The 21,957-nt window shown below is 39.7% G+C and overlaps 1 protein-coding gene across 1 annotated transcript in view; it reads left to right on the top strand.

The window, feature by feature from the left end:
* Positions 1-15,771: 15,771 nt before the first annotated feature.
* Positions 15,772-21,957, top strand: part of RpS15 (ribosomal protein S15) — a 58,320-nt gene continuing 52,134 nt past the window's right edge. Inside the window, exon 1 of the mRNA XM_090368556.1 lies at positions 15,772-15,867. Within this exon, the coding sequence (XP_090224682.1) occupies positions 15,859-15,867 (9 nt within the window). The 5' untranslated portion in view covers positions 15,772-15,858. The remainder of the gene's footprint in view (positions 15,868-21,957) is intronic.

The following is a 21,957-nucleotide window of genomic DNA, read 5'->3' as shown; positions in this document are numbered from 1 at the left end:
GTAATTTATTTGCTGTTCTCTACGTTTCTTTTATATTTTTCCACTGATGCAATTTTTCTCTGTAAATCTATGTTTTTGGATAAATGAATGGAAATCTTTACACAGCATGCCGCTGAAATCGAATTTTGTAAGCATTAGTCCCTTAGAATCCACAGTAAACGAGTTTCTATCTTTAGACCACTGCATCTCCATCATTGAAAACAGTCTTTCAATAAATGCATTACGTGGTGGTATGGAAAAGAAAAATTGAGCAATTATTAACAGCTCTGAGAAACACTCTTCATTCTTACAGTGGCTAAAATAATTAGTCCATCTTACAGTGGCTAAAATAATTAGTCCATCTTACATTACAAGAAACTTCTCAATGTTTGAACTGCGCTGTTTACAGTCGAAAATGAAGATTTTTGGGATTACTTCCGCAAAGCTGATTGGCTTTACAAATTTTACCAATGATAAGGATCGGGAGATTTTCAAATTTTAAGAACCAAAATTCCGGAGATTTTCAAAATTTTAGAAGTTCCTCCTGGACAGTCCATGATACGTAAAAAATGAGGACATGTCCTGGAAAATGAGAACGGATGGCAGCCCTACTCATGTTCTGTGTTTGGGCAGGTTATCCTCCTTTCCCACTCGTCTCAATGCCACTGGTTACAGTAACATACTCTCTGTAACATTGGAATTGAATCACCTGAAGGAACAGGATTACAAACAGAAAACTAATGATAGCCAAGGCGTTAAGGAACGTATGATAAAGTTGCAGATTAATGTGTGTGTGTGTGTGTGTGTGTGTGTGTGTGTGTGTGTGTGTGTGTGTGTGTGTGTGTGTGTGTGTGTGTGTGTGTGTGTGTGTGTGTGTGTGTGTGTGTGTGTAACACATAATGACACAAAATGTTTCTAACAATGGACAGAAATATTTGATGTAAATCCACCACAGTTCTGGAAACATTGAGCTAAAACCACCACAGTTCTGGAAACATTGAGCTAAGCGACTTTAGGCTTGAGTCTTACAGGCGTCAAAGAGCTTCCTGCGGTATTTCGCACGCAGCTTCTTAAACCTGGTAACACAGAACCATAGATTAATACTTTACAAAACAACAGTAGTCTATGTTGGTTGCGGGTGGCCCTGTTGATATACATCCATTTATGGCCCGTACGTGCTCAGTGGGGAAGAAATCTGCGGACCCGCCTGGCCAAGGCAATACCTACATATAACGAAGACCAGCGCCGGACCAAGGTATTTCGGCGCCCCAGCACAGGGATTTTTTGCTGCCCATTTAATAAGGATGTATATATATATATATATATATACATCCTTATTATCACCTATCACCTTCCTATAACTATGACTAGAACTAGAACTATCCTATAACTAGAACTATAACTAGAACCTATAACTAGAACTATAACTAGAACCTATAACTAGAACTATCACCTTCCTATAACCTTGTTTCCGTTCTCCTTTCTTTAGCATAGCTGACTATCTTTTATCATCAAATAACAAGTTTATAAAGCATTATTGGTTCTCTACTATCACCATTATTTGGTTTTTACATTGTTTTCATGGTCTGGGCTATCGGTCGGGCTAAAGTCATCTAGCTTGTTAACCACCTTAAAATTGTTTCCCCCCCACCTTATCTAAATATCTCATACTATAATCTAGTATATCTTAACGAATTATATATCCTTATGATACCTTATGATTCATCAGGTATAACAAGCAGAGGACAACAGAAACTGATAGCTCGCTAATTGTAGGTAAACACATTGCAAGGGTTAGCCCTCGATAAAGTCCTTTGTAATGTGTATCCACCAATCTATACTGCAATTGGCTTGACATGGGAATTTAGTAATTATCCTTATTTATTTGTTTTATTTTGCCTATAACAATTATATGTTTCCCTACTAGGTTATACCATGGACCAAAGTCAGCTAGGATTGATATCACATCCCTTAGTTACCACCTACTTGTTCATACTAGGTTCATAGTTATTAAGACTGATGTAATGTTTTATCTAGACATTGATGGCATTAATCAGCTCTTCTCACCTTTATTAGGTCTTTGATTTTTTGGTTTTTGCTATAGTTTCCACTGTTTGCATCACCTTCACAATTGAATATTTTACCTTTCAACTGTTAACTATTTGCCATATCTACTATATATATATATATATATATATATATAGTTTTTTTAATATTATTTGATTGCAGCAGTCTATTTCATTTTGAATTATTGGTGATATTAGCATTAGCATTAGCATTAGTAGAGGCATTTGATGCAAGAAAGCAAGCTTATGCAGCATCAGCCAAAAAAAAAAAAAAAAAAAACCCACTTCCACTTCACCCCTCTGTTCGTTCCAAATACCTGTCCAGATGAGCCTTAAACTTATTTAGGCTATCAACCTCCACCACAAGGGATGGAAGTCTGTTCCACCAACCAACCACCCGCTGGCTAAAGGCAAATTTCCTCACGTTTTTTTGCCTCATTGTTCTGCTGTTTTTTGCGCCCCGAGAAAGGGCCCTCCTAGCCCGTACTTTAATCCAACACTGACGAACACATTCAGAGGAAACACCTGTGGTAAGTGTTTAGGCATTGTCCTGCTGAAAAATGGCATCAGGTAAACCAGCAACAAAGGAGAGAGAGAGCAATAGGTTCAAAAATCTTAGCATCATAGCGACGAGCATTCTGATTACCTTGATGAACGACGAAAAAACTTATCGCTCCCTAATCATAACACCAAGAGGGCATACAATATGGCATTAAACCATGGCTAAAGGACATTGCATTCACCGCCTCGTCACCCAGGGAATATCCGTCAATCATCGGATCCAATGCAGAAGCGGAATTCATTGCTGAAGAACATTTGGCGCCATTCTTCATCCCAGGAAGTCTGTGCGTGGAACCATTCCAGACCCTTTTGATGATAGTCAGTATTCAGGGGGAATCGATGAAATGGCAGATATCATTTACAGGGAACCCTAATATCATAATTTGGTTTGGTTTTGGCCGATATGCACGGCAGCTCCCCTACTCCCAGTTGGCTTGCAATGGTTCGACAGGTGATGGGTTGACAAGCGATGTCACAACTCAGTCGATGGTAACCAGCATGACCTGCACTGTAGCAGAGTGGTATCGTCACCATCCTCCCCACACCGAGTGGAAAAAGCCTAGGATCGATCGCATCGATGATGCGAAGAACTACGCCTAAATGGATGTCATATGAACTAATGAGACATGTGGCAGAGAAGAAAAATTCATGGGATACATATAATTAATAGGTGACATGAAAGCCTATGACAGATATAAGCTGGTCTGTAACCAGTCAAAAAAGGAGATTAGGCAGGCAAAGGCAGATTATGAGAAATCTTTGGCAAAGGATGCAAAGAAAAACAGCAAAGAGTTCTTTAGTTATGTAAACTCTAGAAGGAAGGGAATGGATCAGATTAATCCACTGGATATCGATAGTTCAACTGTTCATGAACCTGCTCAGGTAGAAAACAAACTAAATGAGAATTTCGCATCTACATTCGCACATGAGGAGTTATTCAGGGAGGTAAATGCCAGAGGGGAATTAAACTCTGGCAGTGAGCTAGATGATTTTGTAATAACTGAGAGCAAAGTGGAGGAGAAATTGTTGAAGATAAACATAAGAAAGGCACCTAGGGTGGATGGGATCTATCCAGTTATATTAAAGGGGGCAGCAAAGGAAGTAAGCAAACCCTTAGACATAATTATGTGAGCTTCTTTGGATTCAGGGTAGTAGTACCCATGGACTGGAAATCTGCAAATGTGAACCCAATTCACAAATGAGGATCAAAGGACGACAAAAGTAATTACAGGCCTTAGTTTAACTTCTGTTCCAGGGGAAACTAATGGAGGCACTGGTTAAAGAAGCACTACAGGATCATTTAGACAAGACTGCAGTCATAGTTTGGACGCAACATTGGTTTGTTAAGGAGAAGCCTTATCTGACCAATTTGGTTGGATACTATGATGTGGTCACAAAGGAACAGGATTTGAGGATTAAATTTGATATCATAGATTTGGATCTTAGAAAGGCTTTTGATACTGTTGCACATGGTAGGCTGCTAAACAAAAGTGGAGCAGTGTGGCATTGGAGGCAAATTGCTGCAGGTAGAAGACAGAGAGTAGTAATCAATGGACACTGCTCTTCGTGGATTAACGTTATTAATGGAGTCCCTAAGGGTTCAGTGTTGGGTCCATTGTTGTTTTCTGTATTTATTAATGATATTGATCATTAATAAATACAGAAAAGGTGAGCAGATGGGCTGAGAAGTGGCAACTGAAGTTTAACATTCACAAATGAAGTCCAAAAGTCTCCGAAAGCTTCCACGTCAAACAGAACATGCACAAGCGGTGGAAAAACTCCGGCTTACCCTCGGACAGAACTGCATTCTCCCGAGCTAGGGCTCTTTTTATTAGGAACAAGAGGGAGGCAATAAAACTTCACCTAGAGGCTACCATAAATAAAGGGAAGCCCTTCCATAGAAGCAAGTCAGAGAACGCCATCTACTCACTCAATCTGAGCAGTTGGCTCAATCACATAACTAGGTTTGCGGCTCAGCCAGAATCCACTACACCAATGGAATTACCAATCAATCCGATTTCAACCGACCCCTTATATTCAGTTCAACTCACCAAATATCAACTGATAGGTGCTATAAATAGTTTAGCACCTACGGCCGCATCCGGGACGACGGGATTCCACAATTTATGCTGAAATGCCTGAGTACATTTATTGTTGATCCCATTCTGTCGTTATTCAACAAAATCGTTCATCAAAAATTCTTCCCTCCTATGTGGCATGTCTATCTAGTAAGACCGTTGCCAAAAATACGCTCTGCTTCTCAGCCCAGTCACTTCCGTCCTATTTCTTCTGCATCAAGCCTATTAAAGATATTTGAGAAATCTCTTCTGAAAACGTTAACCACCCAAATAATGCCACATCAGCCACCGCTGATCCACTATGCCACCGGTCAAGTGACACCGCTACAAATCTAATCACCACCACTATCAAGATCCTCGAGGCATTTGAGCACCGTTCGGAAACCACCGTTACTTATATCGACGTCCAGGCAGCATTTGATTCAGTATCCGTTCACGCGTTGGTAAGGCTATTACGTGAGTATTGCCTCATTGGAGGAGACGTGCTCTGGTTCATTCAGACAATGCTTGAGAACAGGACTATTACTGTTCGCGATGCCAATCGGCGCTACACCAGAACTATTACAGCTGGAGTCCCACAAGGTGGAGTCCTCTCTGGTATTTTGTTCTCATCTGTTCTTCTGCCTTTCGTGACGGGCCGAACTGATATTATCACCTTCGCTGATGATATAAAGTTGTTCACTGCTATCAACCCCGAAGACACTGCTGACTACACAAATGTCTTAATCGAACAGATAATCCAGAACCTCGAGGCCTTCCTCTCCGGTTTCGGCCTTCACATCAATCCTGAGAAGTTGAAACAGTTGACTTTCTTGCTCAAACGGAACCCAACAATGATGCAACCCAATATAAGAGAATCCGCGATTCCTGCTGTTCAGCAACACACTGATCTGGGCGTTATTTTTGACCAGGAGCTCTCCTTTGTACCACACATAGACCACTTGCAAAAAAAATTCTGTCGACTTCGGTGGATGCTAAAGCAACAACTTATACATGTCCATGACCAGGCCGTTGGGTGCAGGTATATTAAGACATGTGTCTATCCGGTCATTCTTTATGGAGCAGAAGACATGTGTCTATCCGGTCATTCTTTATGGAGCAGATGTCTGGACCTCAACTGCCGCAACGCATCTAAGACGGATTTTTGCAGGCGAATTTTGGCAATTGAAGTGGGCCATATGGAAATTTCGGCTTCCCCCTGCACCAAGGACCACCCGGATGGCAGCATCTCTAAACATCAGACGTCTTCCTGCCATTATCCATGAGAGAAGACTCGTCTTTGCTGTAAAAATGATTGTTGGCATTATTTCTGACCCAGACTTCTGGGCTAACTGCAAATGGGTAGGAGTAACCCCTGAGTAACGTATCAACTCTGTGGTACTACACTCACAATGGTAGAGAATAAAAAGGACCTGGGATAATTGTGCAGGCAGATATGAAGTTTTCTGAGCAGTACAGAGGGTCTGCAAGATTAGCTCATGGTGGCTTGTCAATGATGGCTTGTCGATTTGCTGTTTTGCTAGATGAAAAACCCGAGTTGCCAGGGAAAAAAGCATGCTATCTATGCCGAGACCGACTAACTCAGCCACGTTGTGAAAAAAGCCCCTTAAATTTCCTCGCGTCATCGACTGGATTTGAACCGGGGTATTTTCCACCCGGTGACAATACCACTGTGCTACGCGCACAGACCGGTTCCGGTAAGAAAAAATGAGATGCTATAAACCCCACAATCTCTACGTTCGTTTTTATTTCAACCAAAGTTTTCTCCCAATTAGTCCCGTATTTTAATTATTTGATTCTTAGGCGAATTCCTGCGCACTCATTTCCATCTTTGATTTGCACTAATTTCGATGTTTCCTCCTGAGCAATGCAATTTTAATGTCGCATAGTGCATATAAATACCGGGTACTCTGCATGTCAGTACCACCAGGATATAATTAATACAACTTAAATCTTCATGTGGATATCTTGCCGATATTACTTCAATAATACTAATATTATACGGTTTAATTAAAATAGAAAACTGGTAAAAAGTTTTTACGATATATAAATGAACTTTTTTTTTTTTTTTTTGAAATAGGAGAGGGGGTGAGAGATTGAGAAGAAAGAAGGTAAGCAGAAGAAAGAGGGCAAGGTAGGGTGGGCTCCCACTATAACTATAGTGGCTCTCGAACACCCCACCAGTACAGCCGTTTTGGAAATCGAGACACCAGCTCGTCGAGCACCCACAATCTGTCTTTTATCAAAATCCCATAAATCCTTTTTTTTACCCATCACGCTCGGAATTCTACTATCTACTGAACTATTGACACCTTATCTATGCTACGTAGATAAGGTGTCAATAGTTCAGCAGATAAGGTGTCAATAGTTCAGTAGATAAGGTGTCAATAGTTCAGTAGATACCTTATCTATGCTACGTAGGTCGACTAACTCTTTACTCTCGTACCTGATGTGGTCAACGGGTCGCATTCTGTTTTCATAGGGGTAGTGATAATTCAGTGATCACTTAGTGTAAATGGGATTACTTAACTTAATCATTCACCTAGTAGAATAACAGAAAATCCTAATCATGTACGCAATGTCCATGAACCATTTCTCATGAAGAACTCTTCACAATACATTGTCAACATTAATGGCCATCTAAACTCTTCAGATCACAGCTTCGCGATGATCTTCTCTCCAAGGGAGCCTCTCTCTCTCTCTCTCTCTCTCTCTCTCACACACACACACACACACACACACACACACACACACACACACACACACACACACACACACACACACACACACACACACACACACACATTCTCGGCCTCTTGTTGATTGACATTACGGAAATGAAAATGGAATGATCTGTGTGGCTCTGTTCTTCTTTTCCTTGGTTGGATTACTGTTTTTAACCTTCTGATACAAAAATTTTCTCAGATCATGTCAGGAGTGAAATTATTTGTCTTAAAATAAAATTCTTTATTTCATATTCCACTTGGAAACCTTGGTCTATTCAAAGAACTAAGATTCCAAATGGACCAAGGTACACCTTGGTTTTTCAACAAGTGTGCTAAGAGTCTCAAGAAAAGAACACTTCATATCGTAATTCACATGTATCCAAATCTCGAACTTCGTGTTCTACGCACATTTAAGCTCGCAACAATGTAAAACGTTATTAATCAATCCAGTGTAAATTTAGAACTGTCTAAGAGTACAAAACTCGTCTTTTGTCCAAGTCGTAGCTAAAACGTCTGGTCCTTTTTTTTTAAAGCTAATAGTCAAACTTCTACCCTCCAATACTTTCACTTAAGAGGTGTGGCAATGAAGTTGTCGGAATGGTGCAATAAAAAGGCAAAAATGTGAAAGCCCTCAAAAATGTTTTTGTTCCTGGTAATTACCACTTGATTGAACGCACTTACTACACCCAGGGGCGGGCTGTCCCGAGGGTGCAGAAGTACACTGCACTCGACGCCAACGTTCAACAGGTGCCTAAAATCCCGAAACTTACATACATATATGAAGTAAATTTTAAAGGGGGGGCTGCCAGATTTCAATTTGCACCCTGGCACCACATACCCTAGGAACGCCCCAGACTACACCGTTCTAAAAGTTTTCGAAAAGCGTCAGGGAACGCATCCATAGAGATGATATTCAGTTCGGCAGTTACATTTTTTTTTTTTTTTTGTCTTCAACATCCTGAAATCTCTTTCCCTTGAATTTATTGTTATCAGGTTTTAGGAGCATCGGCGACTAAGGCCATGTTGCTCCATGTACAGGGTTGTTAAAATTAAAGTATCCCTATATAGAGGGCTCTGGAGCATGTTCTAAAGCTCGTACTGAAGAGAAATTTGTACAACAGGTACAATAAATAATGCGCTCGCCATTTATTGGAAAAAAAATTGTTACAAATTTATCACTCTATGGCGCTGTGTCACTGTTTGGCGCGTAACTATCTTAGTTACGATTATGCAAATAATTTAGATTATTTGCATAATCATAAGTTATTGCCACAGTGCCACTATTTAGCTCTACTGTACTTTATAAAAGCAAAGCAGTCTCTTCAATATCATACAGTAGATGTTTGCATGTCTACAGCATAATGCCAACAACGTTGCAGGAAAAGGCGCTATTAGTGAAGCTGTACTATCAGAACAGCAATAATTCTGCGAGTATCGAAGAATTCCGGCTTCAAAAGCGCATAAGGCGTGGACCTATGACTGGTTGTGCTGTCCGCAAAATGATTGGGAAACTTGAAGCGACAGGATATATTGGTTTTCAACCAGGTAGAGGTCGAAAACGAGTGGACTCCTCTCGTGTTCAAGATGTGGTTATGGCTGTGGTGGATTTATCATGTCAATCTCCATGTGGAACGCAAGTGTGCCAACTGTTTCTCGTGAAGTGGACAGCCGTATTCTACTAAGGATAATAAAGCGTCAGGTGTTGCGGTACTGTCCTTACAAGATACACATGCTACAGCAGCTAAAGCATGGTCATGCAGATATTCGTTTCACATACGCACTTCAGTTTCTGATGCGTATGACAGTGATTATCACTTGGCCATGGAGCTACCTTTGGACTGGTGGAGTCCACTTCTGCTTAAATGGACAAGTGCATAGGCACAACTGTCGCATTTGGGCAACAGAAAACCCCCGAGTTATACAAGAAGTCCTGTAGCATTCTCCAAAAGTGACAGTGTGGTGTGGATTGACGGCCACATTCATGATTGGGTCATATTTTTTTGAACAGGTAACACCGACTGGATCCCGCACCGGTTCCATCACTGGACAGCGATATTATGAAATGTTTGCAAATTTTGCAATACCAGAGCTGCAATAACGTGGGGGCCTTCAGTATCTGGAATTGTGTACGTCCATCCAAGATAACGCCTCTCCAGACGAGAACACCTCGACCACCATATCGATCCCTTTCAGTGATGTTTGCGGGGTGATACCGTGTGCCCACCTCTCGCCAGATTAGCTTACGTCCAGAATCGCTGCTGAGAATGAATCTACTCTCATCAGTAAAGTGTACCTTAAGTAAAGATTTTGTGGTTGTAACCTTTAGAAATAGTGTTGGTCCTTAATTTTTGCACACCAATGTAAGATAGTGCGGTATTCAGGACTGGGTAACCTAAGTACGTGGTTAATGCATCCACTGGTTTTGAACTACCTCCAGTAGATGCAATAAAATACTGTACAAGGAACAGGTCTGGCTCCACGTGCCGAGGGCGGGCACTGGGCAGCAGTTGTGCAGGTGATGGCTGCTCCCTGGCAACAAAGAGGCCTGTCACTCACAACACATACTACAGAACATTCAATAACATTACATATAAATTCCTTAACCACAAGTCAAGCCTGTTTACCTGAGTTTTTGTGTTTCACCATAGTGACACTAAGTGGAGATGGACATTTGTCTGGGGACCACCCTAGACAGGGTACACATACTGCGTAGACGTGCAAAAAGGATATATACATGTCCTTTTTGCATGTTTACGCGTGTAGCACAGTGGAATTCCCATACCAGTTGGAAAAGGCCCGGGTTCGAACCCTGTCGATGATGCGAGGAACTTTATTGCCTTTTTTTTTAGTCCCTGGTTGAGTTTGTCGGTGTCAATCGTAGACAGCAAGGTTTTTTACGCAGAAAGTCGGTTTTTCATCCAGAAAAACAGGCAAATCGTCCAGAAAACATATGAAATTGACAAACACAATACGCAGGAATATATGAAAGAAATTGCAGTGTCTAATATAACAGTTTTGTTATTTTAGGGTACGGTAATTCGTGGTGGGGGAGAGTGTGGACGACGTACCTACTTGGAGCAATATGGCCTTAGTTGCTAATGCTCCTAAAAACCAAATGGCAATGGCAATGTACCTACTGAGAGGCCAAATGGTCCTTATATCTTACTTTCATTGAATTTGACTCTGTTGCCTTATGTTTGAGTAATTTTGTCATTGAGTTTTATATAACACACTAACCTTTGGAAAGGTTTAAGATGCTTGTTGGTTGGTTGTTTTGGGTTTTATTGGCGACTAAGGCTATAATGCGCATGTAAGATCCAAGTCACAGCCGAGAACTACTTGCTTGTGGGCGGAAGCCCATGTAGCAACTAGGATAAAAGCTCGTTCAAATGACAAATATCCTTTCTGTACCTTGTAGTACTTTTATATTTAAAATGAACCATTTAGTTGAATTTGTGAATATACATGGTTTCCCTAATATTGGCAGAGTTTTTCCCTCAATCTAAAGTGATTGTTTTGCCTTGCTTGTTTTACCTGGGTTGGAGAAAAGGATATTATTGGAAATAAAATCAAAACGTGTGTTGATACACACTAGTTTTTCCCCCCTCAATTTTGGCAGCCTTTAGACACAGTTTCGTTTATTGGTATTGCACTTTGTCCGATGGACGTGTCCCTTAGTGCGGGTAGGTACCAGATAGTAGAATCAGTCTCGGCTCCATTTGCCTAGAAACGGGCGCCAGAAAGCGATTACCCAGGTGTCGGTCGCAACCTGGTGGCAAAAAGGCCTGAAACATCACAACATAAACATACACTTACATTGAACACAAACACACACTTATACAATTTATTCAGGCCGTTCGATATATTTGCTGTTTTCAGCACAGAATTTCAAGGTGGAGTTTGACCTATGTCTAGGAGCTAACCAAAACAAGAAACAGATACATACATACATACAATACATACATATCCTTTTTGTATCATCCACCTCCTTACCATACACCCTCTTTTGCTTCAACTGTTGTTCTGTACCCGAACTATCTTCCCAGGGCTTCCTTCCAACAAAAACTTCTGTTTTTTTTTTTTTTTTTTTTTTTTTTTGCGCCTCTCCGTGACTTGCTTTGGCGATGTAAGGGTTTGCCTCAGCAGAGAACCTTACACTCTATGACCTGCTCATACCCTTGTGGTTTTCGATGGGCAACGGGGGAGGTCTCCGGTGGTCCTGCGGTTAAGTGGGCAGAGGAACAACATACTCTCACATTTCCCTGTACTACACAATGACTCACATTCTCTGGCCATTATGGAGTTTGTATTCCGCACGCAGAATACACTATGTGGAGTTGCTGGAGACTTCCAGTGCCATAAAGCAGTAGAAACTACACACCAAGTCCTTTCTGTTCACATTGCACACCTCATATTAAAATTCTACATCCTTTTTATTTTATTTCCACCATGTCTCCAATCTTCCAACAGTGTCTGAATTTAAAGACTTAATCAGTACTTCAAATTCATTAACATTATATACTATAAATTGCACCGCCACAGAAGGAACGATCGGAAGTGCAAATCATCAGGTGGATAATTTGCGCCGAGATATAAAATTATTAAAATACCTGACCAATCAGGCAGGTTGGTGTAAAAACGAACATAGAAATTGTGGAGTTTAAAGCGTGTGTGTGATGCATTAATTAGAATTCTTCTTGCAGGAATAGACTTCATTTACAACGAATTTGTAGAGGACGACGAACCATCATGTCCGATACTGATATCACAACCCAGCGAATACGATACAGGGTTTATTATCGGACTTCAAGAGGCTGGACGGTCGCTTAGTTGTTTAGCGGGACTTGAGGTCTGTGATAATATCACAGTGAACAGATGTCGGCAACAGTGGCTATAGAAAATACTACTACTAGTTCAATGGGTAGTGGAGCTCTACGGAAACCTACAGAACGTGGGAGTCATTTTAGCCAAAGACAGGTGTATATCCCACCTACAACCAGGCCGGATACTATCGAATACTTACGAGCTGAGGCGTAAGCTGGCTATAACCCTATCACTAGTATAATCATTGCAGGCAAAATGGCAGAAGGAGCCCCGCTATGCATATTGATAATTGCTTTGATTACCCCTGACTGGTTGGATGGACGAAAAATCCCGTTTCTTGGAGGGGAAAACCTTGCTATCTACGCCTGAGACGACTAACTCAGCCATGGAGTGAAAAAAGCCTATTAAAGGTCTTCGCGTCAACGACGGGATTCAAACCTGGGCCTTTTCCACCCATTGCGGGTGACGTCCTACGATACCACTGTGCCACCCGCGCAGATGATGCTACGTACAGGTCACCTAGGAGACAGAATGGCATCAAGTGTTCTTCAGGGATTAATCCCGCTTCTGCTTGGGGCCCAATGACAGCAGCTTACTCACTGGGCGTCGACCTCTTAGAGCCATTGTTGAATGCCTTCCAGGACGATGCTGGAAGCTTCAGGCACCCATACCATTAGTGTCCTACAGGAGTGGGCCAACAATAATAACCTCCGCATATCCTCTACCAAATCCAGTTCAATACTACTAAAAGGAAACCTAGATATCAGGAGACCTCCTCAAATCCGCATTCATGGAACCACCATAAAACTCACAAAGGAACTAAAATACCTCGGTGTCATATTGGACAAGAACCCTTCATATACGCCCCACCTGATTTACATTCAAAGAAAGAATTGTGGATACTTTGCACTACTTGCGAGGGTCGTTCGAAGGGACTGGAGCCTGCGAAGGAGAACCTTCAAATTATTCTACAAAACTGTCTTCCCGCCTGCCATTAAGTGCGCTGCCGGTGTGTGGTACCGAAAAGCCAAAACCGCCGTTAACAGAAGAAAATTGGAAACCACGCTGCTGTACATTCTACTCACAATCTCAAGAGCTTGCAATACCGTAAGCACACATGCGCTCCAGGCCCTAACGGGAGGTTCTTCCCCTCCAACTGGAGATTGCCTACCATGGTGTAGTATACCAACTCTCCAAAGGACGAGGAGCTACCCACTTGGACTTCATTGTGGACCTTGTAAACGACTCCAAATCAGAACGTAAACGTCTCTCTCTCCATATAACTTCAGTAGATTTGGCAAAACCGTTTGTAAGCATCAAGCAGGGGTGAAATTACTAGAAAATGTATACTCAATATACAACTAGTATTCCCAAATTATCCACCTTGGCTCACTCCCGGACTCCTTGTTATCTATCTGCTAACTGGATACGGCGCTATAAGAGACCAACTCTAATGATTCGGACTTAGCGACACCCGCTTATGCCATTGTGGCCAACGGGAAACATTGAGAAACCTAAAGTATGACTGCTAAATGTACGAAGACCTCCGCTGCTGCCTCATAACCAACACCCAACTAATATTACACGACCAGGAGCACGTCCTACTAACTGAAGAAGACAGCTACAATGCTTTCACCTGCAATTTTTTCACCCAGTTCGACACAAAATCTCTTTACAAGAAGAAGGATGTTCCCACAACCACTACTGCGGACATAAAGAGTCTACCCGGCATAAAATATGGCAAACCATGGCAAGGATCTGATGCCAACATAACCCCGAACGGCATAAACTGCCCGCAAACAGACTACACCACCGACAACTTCAACTGTAGTGGGTACAAGAAGCAAGAAATGAAGACGATATGGACGGGACTAGTCCCATGAATGAGTACTAAATAAATTGGACCTTTGGATACCTCGTTCGGGATACGGTCCCCTGAGTGTCCTTCCACCGACTGATGACATATGCCATGTTGGCGGTCTGAGCCGGCACCCTTGCTTGGCCCACCTTTCCTCCCTTTCCCCGGCAGGAGGGGAGTAGACAGTCCTCCTGTTTCCTCCCTTTCCCACCCCCAACTTTCCCACACTTTCCAGTCCTAATTACATCCCTCCCCCACTCTCTCTGTTGCAAGCGAATTCCCCACACTTTCCAGCAGACCTAACTACATTCGCCCATTAATATTTCCGGCCTTTCAAATCCTAACGCTATCCCCACTACGTGATTATTCCCTTTCTTTTTTTTTAGGTCCTAGCCGCCGGAATCTGAGGAAATTAAGCGGCAGGGCCTGACATAATAAATCTTAGTCTACTGATGTTTCCTGGTCTACCTCCACAGGGCGAAAGTGCGGCAATGCTGGGCCTCAGCAGGGATACAGTGGATAAGCGATCAGAAGAACAACGGTGCACGACACTACAAAAATATATTTTCCGCACACTTTTAAATCTCTGGCATTTCCAGTGAACTGGTACACCCACAATGAAAACAACGCGGAGAAGGGGAAACCCTTGGTTCCGTTTGACCCTAAACACACCTTTACACTTTTACTATTTAAGCCTGCGTTTTCGCTCCGTGGCTGAGTTAGTCGGTTTCAGGCGTAGATAACAAGGTTTCCCCCCCCCAGAATCTGGGGTTTTTCGTCCAGCAGAACAGACAAATTGACCATAGAACACACGCAATTAACAGACATATGACATACAGCATGGCAGATGAATTTAATTATTCGGATGGCGTAAAAATAATAACTTTGTTTTATTTATTATTTTTTTTTTTGTTTAATCCTGTTGGTGTTATGGTTTGGGGAGCGATCAGTTTTATAATCGGCTGTCATCGGTATTCGTGAACGACAATCTAATTGCCCGCCGTAGGGTGCCGATATTCTGGAACTCGTTATTCTCACCTTTGTCTCTGGTTTGTCTGATGCCATCTTTCAGCAATCCAATTCCTAACCATTTACCGCACGTGTTTTCTCTGAATGTATGTAGGTAATGCTTTGGCCAGTCAGATCCTCGTATTTCTTCCCAACTGATCACGTGTTGGCAATGACTGGACGCCATCAACATGGCCACACAACGCAGATATTTTCCTCTGTGCACTTCCACTAGGTGCAAGAGTCTTGTTGTAAATACCGCAGGAGGCTATTCAGAATCTGTACGACTCATTGCCGAGACAATTAGCTGAACCTATCCACAACCGTGGTGGATTTTCATCCACCAAGGTTGTGGATTTCATCTGTCCATTGTATAATTTTGTGTCATTGTATATGTTCACATACACATTAGCTTCTGCAAAGCGTATCATGTGTTCCTTAATTTCTTGGCTATTATTACTTTGATTATCCTTTCTGTATTCCTTTTACTTCTGAGTGCCGCAATTTCAGTTTTACACGGTTTATGCATATACATGTACACATATTTATTTTATTTTATTTTTATATATTTGATTAATTTTTAATGTAACGGTATACTGCTTCGCTATTTTTTGGCTATATATTTTTTCAGCATATCCGGTGTTCATATAATACTGGACAATGTGGTGATACATGTATATTCGTTCACCTAGCGGCAAAATATATCATAGTGTCTTTTACTATTGTAGTTTTTTAATAGGAAGCAACTAGGTGTAATTATGGAAGAGGTTGGTATTTTTATTTTACATCCATTATCATCTGTAAATGCAATTTCTTAATAGAATTTTTCGCATGTTTATGTCAAAGCTGCACATTGGGAATTTCAAACTTCTTTATCCTTTATCCAGTATTCTTTATCCATTTTCATTTTGCTGAAGTTCATTTGAGATCATATTGTCGACAGTGTAAAAAGCAGCGTTTCTCACACGGTCCTCGTACCCATTGGGTTGTTAGAGATGCTTTGTGGGTTAACGAATAATGTTCGAAATTTGTTAGTAATATTTAAAAACTGAAAATATTTAGAGCATAGAAAAATTGATAAGCGTGGGGATTCCTGGAACATTTTCAAATGTTTTTAGGCTAAAAGGCCGTCCCCAAGTCATTGCATATGCTGTTCTGGAGCGATTCAACTTCAGAAAAAGTTTTTCGAGTATAGTAGACTCCAATTAACCGGTCAGGTTAGGAAATTGCGTTCCATGATAATTCGAAAATAAGCAAAACATCGGGAGTATGATCAGTAGTATGCATTTAATGTAAAAAAAATTGTATACATGTTAGCATTAGTAGAGGCATACGATGCAAGAAAGCAAGCTTATGCAGCATCAGCCAAAAAAAAAAAAAAAAAAAAAACCCACTCCCATTTCACCCCTCCCGTCATTCCAAATACCTGGCCAGCCCAGCCTTAAATTTTTTATTATTAAATCCATTTATTAAAAATAACAAGTGTTTGCCTTATACACAGCCGACCGGCTAGAAGGGTGTACAAAATGCAAGAATTGCAATTATATACAATATAAGAAGGGTGTACAAAAAAGCAAGAATTACAATTATTTACAATATAAGAAGGGTGTACAAAAATGCACGATTACAATTATTTACAATATTTACACAATGCGTATATTTACAATATTGTTCACAAAATTCACTCATTGACAATATTATAGTTGAAGTAAGCTATGCCCTTCTGAGAGACTCTTCACTCTGCTGCTTGCTTTTGGAGTATTTCTCAGGGTCTATTGCCAATGAATTGAAAAGGTTGACTGCATTGTTTGGGAAGGAATTCTTCAGACAGCACAGGTTGCACAGTATAGAATGCAACGGTAGGTAGGGGCTGTCATTACTGCATCCAGCATGTGGAGTAGAGATAAGTCCGCGAAGACTGGGGGCATCAATCACACTGGTAAGCATCTGAGAAAGAAGAATATTCCTGGATGCAATGTGAACTCTCCAGGGGGTGATATTTAAGTTATATAAAACAGCCCTGGAGATGGTGAATGCATTGCCCGTAACCCTGTTCATCCATCGCATTACCCAGTACTCGACTGCAAGGAATCTATTTATGTACATTCTGGAAGTTGATAGCCTTAATTTATTTAGGCTATCAATTTCCAAAACCAAAGATGGAAGTCTGTTCCACCAATCAGCTACCCGCTGGCTAAAGGCAAACTTCCGCACATCTATCCTACAACTGTCTTTCCTCAATTTGAATTTATGCCCTCTCAGGTGATTATTCTGAGCAAGAGGAAGAATCCCATCAGCATTGAGCATCTCAAACCATTTAAGGTTTTATACACCTCGATCAGATCACCTCGCAGGTGCCTGGTCTCCAAACACTGTAATCTGCAAAACTTAAGCTTTTTTTTTGTAAAAGGAGCAAGTCTTCATTCCGTTCACCAATTTTGTTAATAATATACAGCGAAGCTCATTATAATGACCCTGTTTTTAACTTGCGAACATGTAACGTCCTGTGTTGTTTGTCCTGGCCAGTTTCTAATGATATTTTACATTTAGTATAACAACATTGAAAATAAAAGGATTTCTCTATAATAACCATAAATTTCTACCTCTTAATCTGAATTTTCACTTTTTTATTACAATATTTGCATTTAAAAATGACAGAATGCTTCAAATATATTGAAGTAATTGACGACCTTGCAGCCTGACTGTGAGAAATCATTTGTTAAGATTTCTCACAGTCCAGTGCGAAATATTAAGAAATTAAAAGTGATTTCTCACAGGAACAAAGGGGTCCTCTTACCAAGAGAGGCTTAAGTTCTGCAAATTGTAGCAGCTGGAGACTAGGCACCTGCGAGGTGATCTGATTGAGGTGTATAAGGTCTTGAATGGGTTGAGCATGCTGAATTCTGATGGGATTCTTCCGTTTTGCTCAGATTACGAACCTAGGGGGGCATAAATTCAAATTGAGGAAAGATAGCTGTAGAATAGATGTGTGGAAATTTGCATTTAGCCAGCAGGTGGTTAATTGCTGGAACAAACTTTCGTCTGTCTTTGTGGAAGTTGATAGCTTAAATAAATTCAAGGAGGAACTGGACAAACTTTTAGAGGGAATGTTCCACATAATTTTTTTTTTTTTTTTTTTTTTTTTTGGCTGATGCTACATAAGCTCATGCACTTGCTTCTATTACTATTTCTCAAAACACATCGGTTTCATCCACGTTGAAAACTTGTTCTGTTACAAGACCTACCTTGTCAATGAATTGCTGAATTTGTCTGCTGCAATTTTATCAGAACTCAATTTCTTAAGTAATTTATTTAATTCATAAAATTGCCCCAGTAATTTTAATTCTTCAAGACAAAAATAACATTTGGCTTGAGTGGTGCAAATTGTCTATTATGTTGTTTTTTAAAATATAATCACTTTGGTCAGTTCATTGTATGTAGAAGATTTCATTTTGACATTCTGTCAGCATTGTCTGAAACTCCAACAAATCTAATTCTTTATTCTTGATTAAATCTCGTACTTTGTTCGCTAATATTGTACTGTTTTATTAAAGCTGATACTGAAGCACCTTTTTAATATTTATTGATGCGTTCAAGTTTTTGTATTATTGAAAGAATTCCTTTTCTTTTTAACATAATAGATAACTTTAAAACATACTTAACAACCACAGTTGAAAATGTGCCTGTCCACTTAACATGCACTAATTGAAGAAAAATGAATATGTACTTGTTTGTATGCACATGCGCTTAAGGATTCTCAAAGGAACAAGATTGAACGGTAGATCCCCAGTGGCAGATTAAATGTTTGTGGGAACCTTAAGTGGTATTTTTTTAAAAAATATTTAAATTTTAAAATAAATTATTGTAAGTAGGTACTGTAAATGATTTTTTTAAACTTTTGTCTTTTTTTTTTTTCTGTCCCTAGTTAAACTGCCGCGATGATTGATCAGGAGTCTGTAAACAGCTTTTCTTTGGTACATATGCCGAAAAGCTCTTGTTTGTTACCATATTGCTCCTTAGACAAAAATTTAATGATAAGTGTTTAATCTGGCAGCATTTTAACTATTGAATTTTGTACTTCTGCTAGTTAAATTTCAACAGTTTGCAGTGTACATTTTCAAATTTTAATGAAAGAAGAAAGAAATTATGTACAGTGGTCTGCATTCAATGAATTGCTATGTAAGTGCACAAGGAAGCATGAAATTGTGAAATATCCCAAGTCATTCTTGGCATTTTAATAATTTCTCATAGCAATGCTGAGTATCAGAGAATGTGGCCTCATTTTCGAGGCCACATTATGTCAAGGACTAATAGAGTAAGCTTATCTGCGAAAAGATCTAAATCTCCCAAACACTTCCTAGTTCATTTCACGAATACGTGGTCCCAATTCTGATCTCAGTGATGTCCATTTCCACTTGCAGTCTGCCAAACCCCATGTACTTTTTCTGACAGAATCTCAATTATCGGCTGATTCAACTACTGTTCATCTCAGTTGCCCAAATTATTCGCTGTATGATTCCTTTCGCCTCAAAGGTGGTACTTGTGCATATATGTCTGTTCCAATATTCCCTGTCAGAGACTTGGTAATTTGGAATCTCGTGTTTTCGATCTTCTCTGGCTTAAAATCTCTCTACCTCATTATGCCAAATTCATCTGTTGTCTCTACCGTTCTCCCAACTCCACTAATCACTCGGAGCTCTTTGACTTCCTCTCTTTGCAACTTGACTTTCTCCAGTCCAACTTTCCTAACAGTGAGGTAATTTTCCTTGGTAATTTTAATGTTCATAACTCCAGCTTGCTTCCATTTTCTAGTCCAGCTAGTCGAGATGCTTTTATTCCCAATTACTAATGACCTTTCACAGATTGTTCATTTACCTACAAGAATACCAGATGGTCCTAACCATACAGCCAACATTTGCTTGATCTTTTTCTCACAAACAATCCTAAGTACACAGTCGAAGTGAGTGGTTCTTTAGGCACCTCAGATCACAACTTGGTGATTGTTTCTTCTCCAATGGAGCCTTTATCTCATGGCTATTCCCAACCTAGTGTTGTTTGGCATTACAAGAATGCAAAATGGGATGACCTGCAAGATTTCTTTTTTTTTCTTTTCCTTGGTTAGACTATTGTTTCAAAACTTCTGATGTCAACATTTGCTCAGATCGTGTCAGTGAAATTATCCTTGTAGGAATGGTATTATTTGTGTAGAAAATCATTTAGTATCTCTCATGGCAGATTTAATGATGTTAAAAAGAACTGTGTCGGATCAGAGCATCAATGCTGTGAGCATAACTTAAAAAAATATATATATATACAGACGTTACAACAATTTTTGAGCAAAGATATTTTAACTTCCAAAGGAAAAAAGGTAGTGGTTGCTGAAATTGTCCAAGTTTATCACTCTGTGAAACATGATTTCATGCAGATCTCTTGACTGCCATGAAATTTATCATCTATTTTATTCTCGTGTTCAAAGGTTGCTGTGAAAACTACTATTGGAAGAACCAAAGCAGTGGCTATTGCACACAATGTGTTGGGACCAAGTTCTTTAGAACAACATATTAGCTGCTTGAGAAATGTATATTTTAGCATATCATCTGATTCAACAAATCACGGATGTGTCCAAGTTTTTCCAATTTTAACAAGGTATTATTCGCCAGATCATGGATTACAAATTTGTCTTTTGGATTTCTATGAAGATCCTGATGAAACTGCCCCAGTAATCCATTTAAATTTGAAAACTCGCTTGGAACAACTTAGGCTAGATTTAAAGAACGGTTCAAGCTATTCAGCTGATAATACCAATGTAAATTTTGGAATTTATCATTCTGTTTATCAACTAATATTGAAAGATAATGCAAATCTCTATCCTTCTCAATGTGCCACACACATGCTTCATAATTCTATTAAATTTTCAATACATAAATGTGATTTTTATGTCAAATTTAGTTTTGAAGGTACATTGTCATTTATGTTATCATGCAAATTGGGTGGAAATGTTAATCTTGTTTTGAAGAAGCTGATATGCAATATCAAAATATATTTAGACATGTTACTACACGGCTTTCTTTACATCCAGCAATCAAAAGACTTAAAGGGACTTCCTGCTTTGAAAATTTACTTTGTCACTCGGAGAAAACTGTCCAACCCAACCGCTTTGCTGAAATATTTTTCAGAAATTGAAAAAACTGAATGTTATCTAGTCTGCTTTCACAATGTTTTGAAAGTATTTCATGAAACTAATGTTACTAGAAAAGGAAGACATTCTAAGTTCTGAAATATTTGAGATACTTTTTAATTTAAAGACCAAATTGGGACAAAGGATTGCTGACTGATTTTTAGGTTTTGTAGCTTCAAATATTTTAAAACTTTTAATAGAAGTTTGCTCAGATATCTGAGCAAACTTCTATTAAAAGTCAGTTAATAATGTGGTACAAAAATATTTTGGAGTATATTGAAGAATGTTTAAATTTTTCTGAAGATAGCTTTTTGTCTAAAATGCAGATTTTTTTCCCTAAAAAAGATGTTTAGTTTTGATGAACTTCGTGAAGCGTTGACTAAATTATCTCTTGATAGCGTAATCGATATTGACAAACTTTACGAAGAATACTGTCAAGTAAAAGAGGTCTTGAATATTATGATTTCAGAAAAAGAAAACTCTGAAAACCAAGCAAAATTTTCATATAAAAAATGGCATAAGCTTTTTACCCAGAACAAGGATTTAAAAAACTTTCTCAAAATATTCCAATTTGTAGCTTCAATTCTAACTTCAAATGCTTCAGCAGAGCATGTATTTTAATAATACTTGGAGAGATAACAGAAATCAGTTATTTATAGAAAATGTAAAGTCAGACCTA

This window comes from Mastigoproctus giganteus, chromosome 2 (assembly GCF_048544385.1).
Source record: "Mastigoproctus giganteus isolate SK-2022 chromosome 2, ASM4854438v1, whole genome shotgun sequence".
In the NCBI taxonomy this organism is placed as follows: Eukaryota; Metazoa; Arthropoda; class Arachnida; order Uropygi; family Thelyphonidae; genus Mastigoproctus; species Mastigoproctus giganteus.
This window is presented reverse-complemented; position numbering and strand designations above follow the sequence as displayed.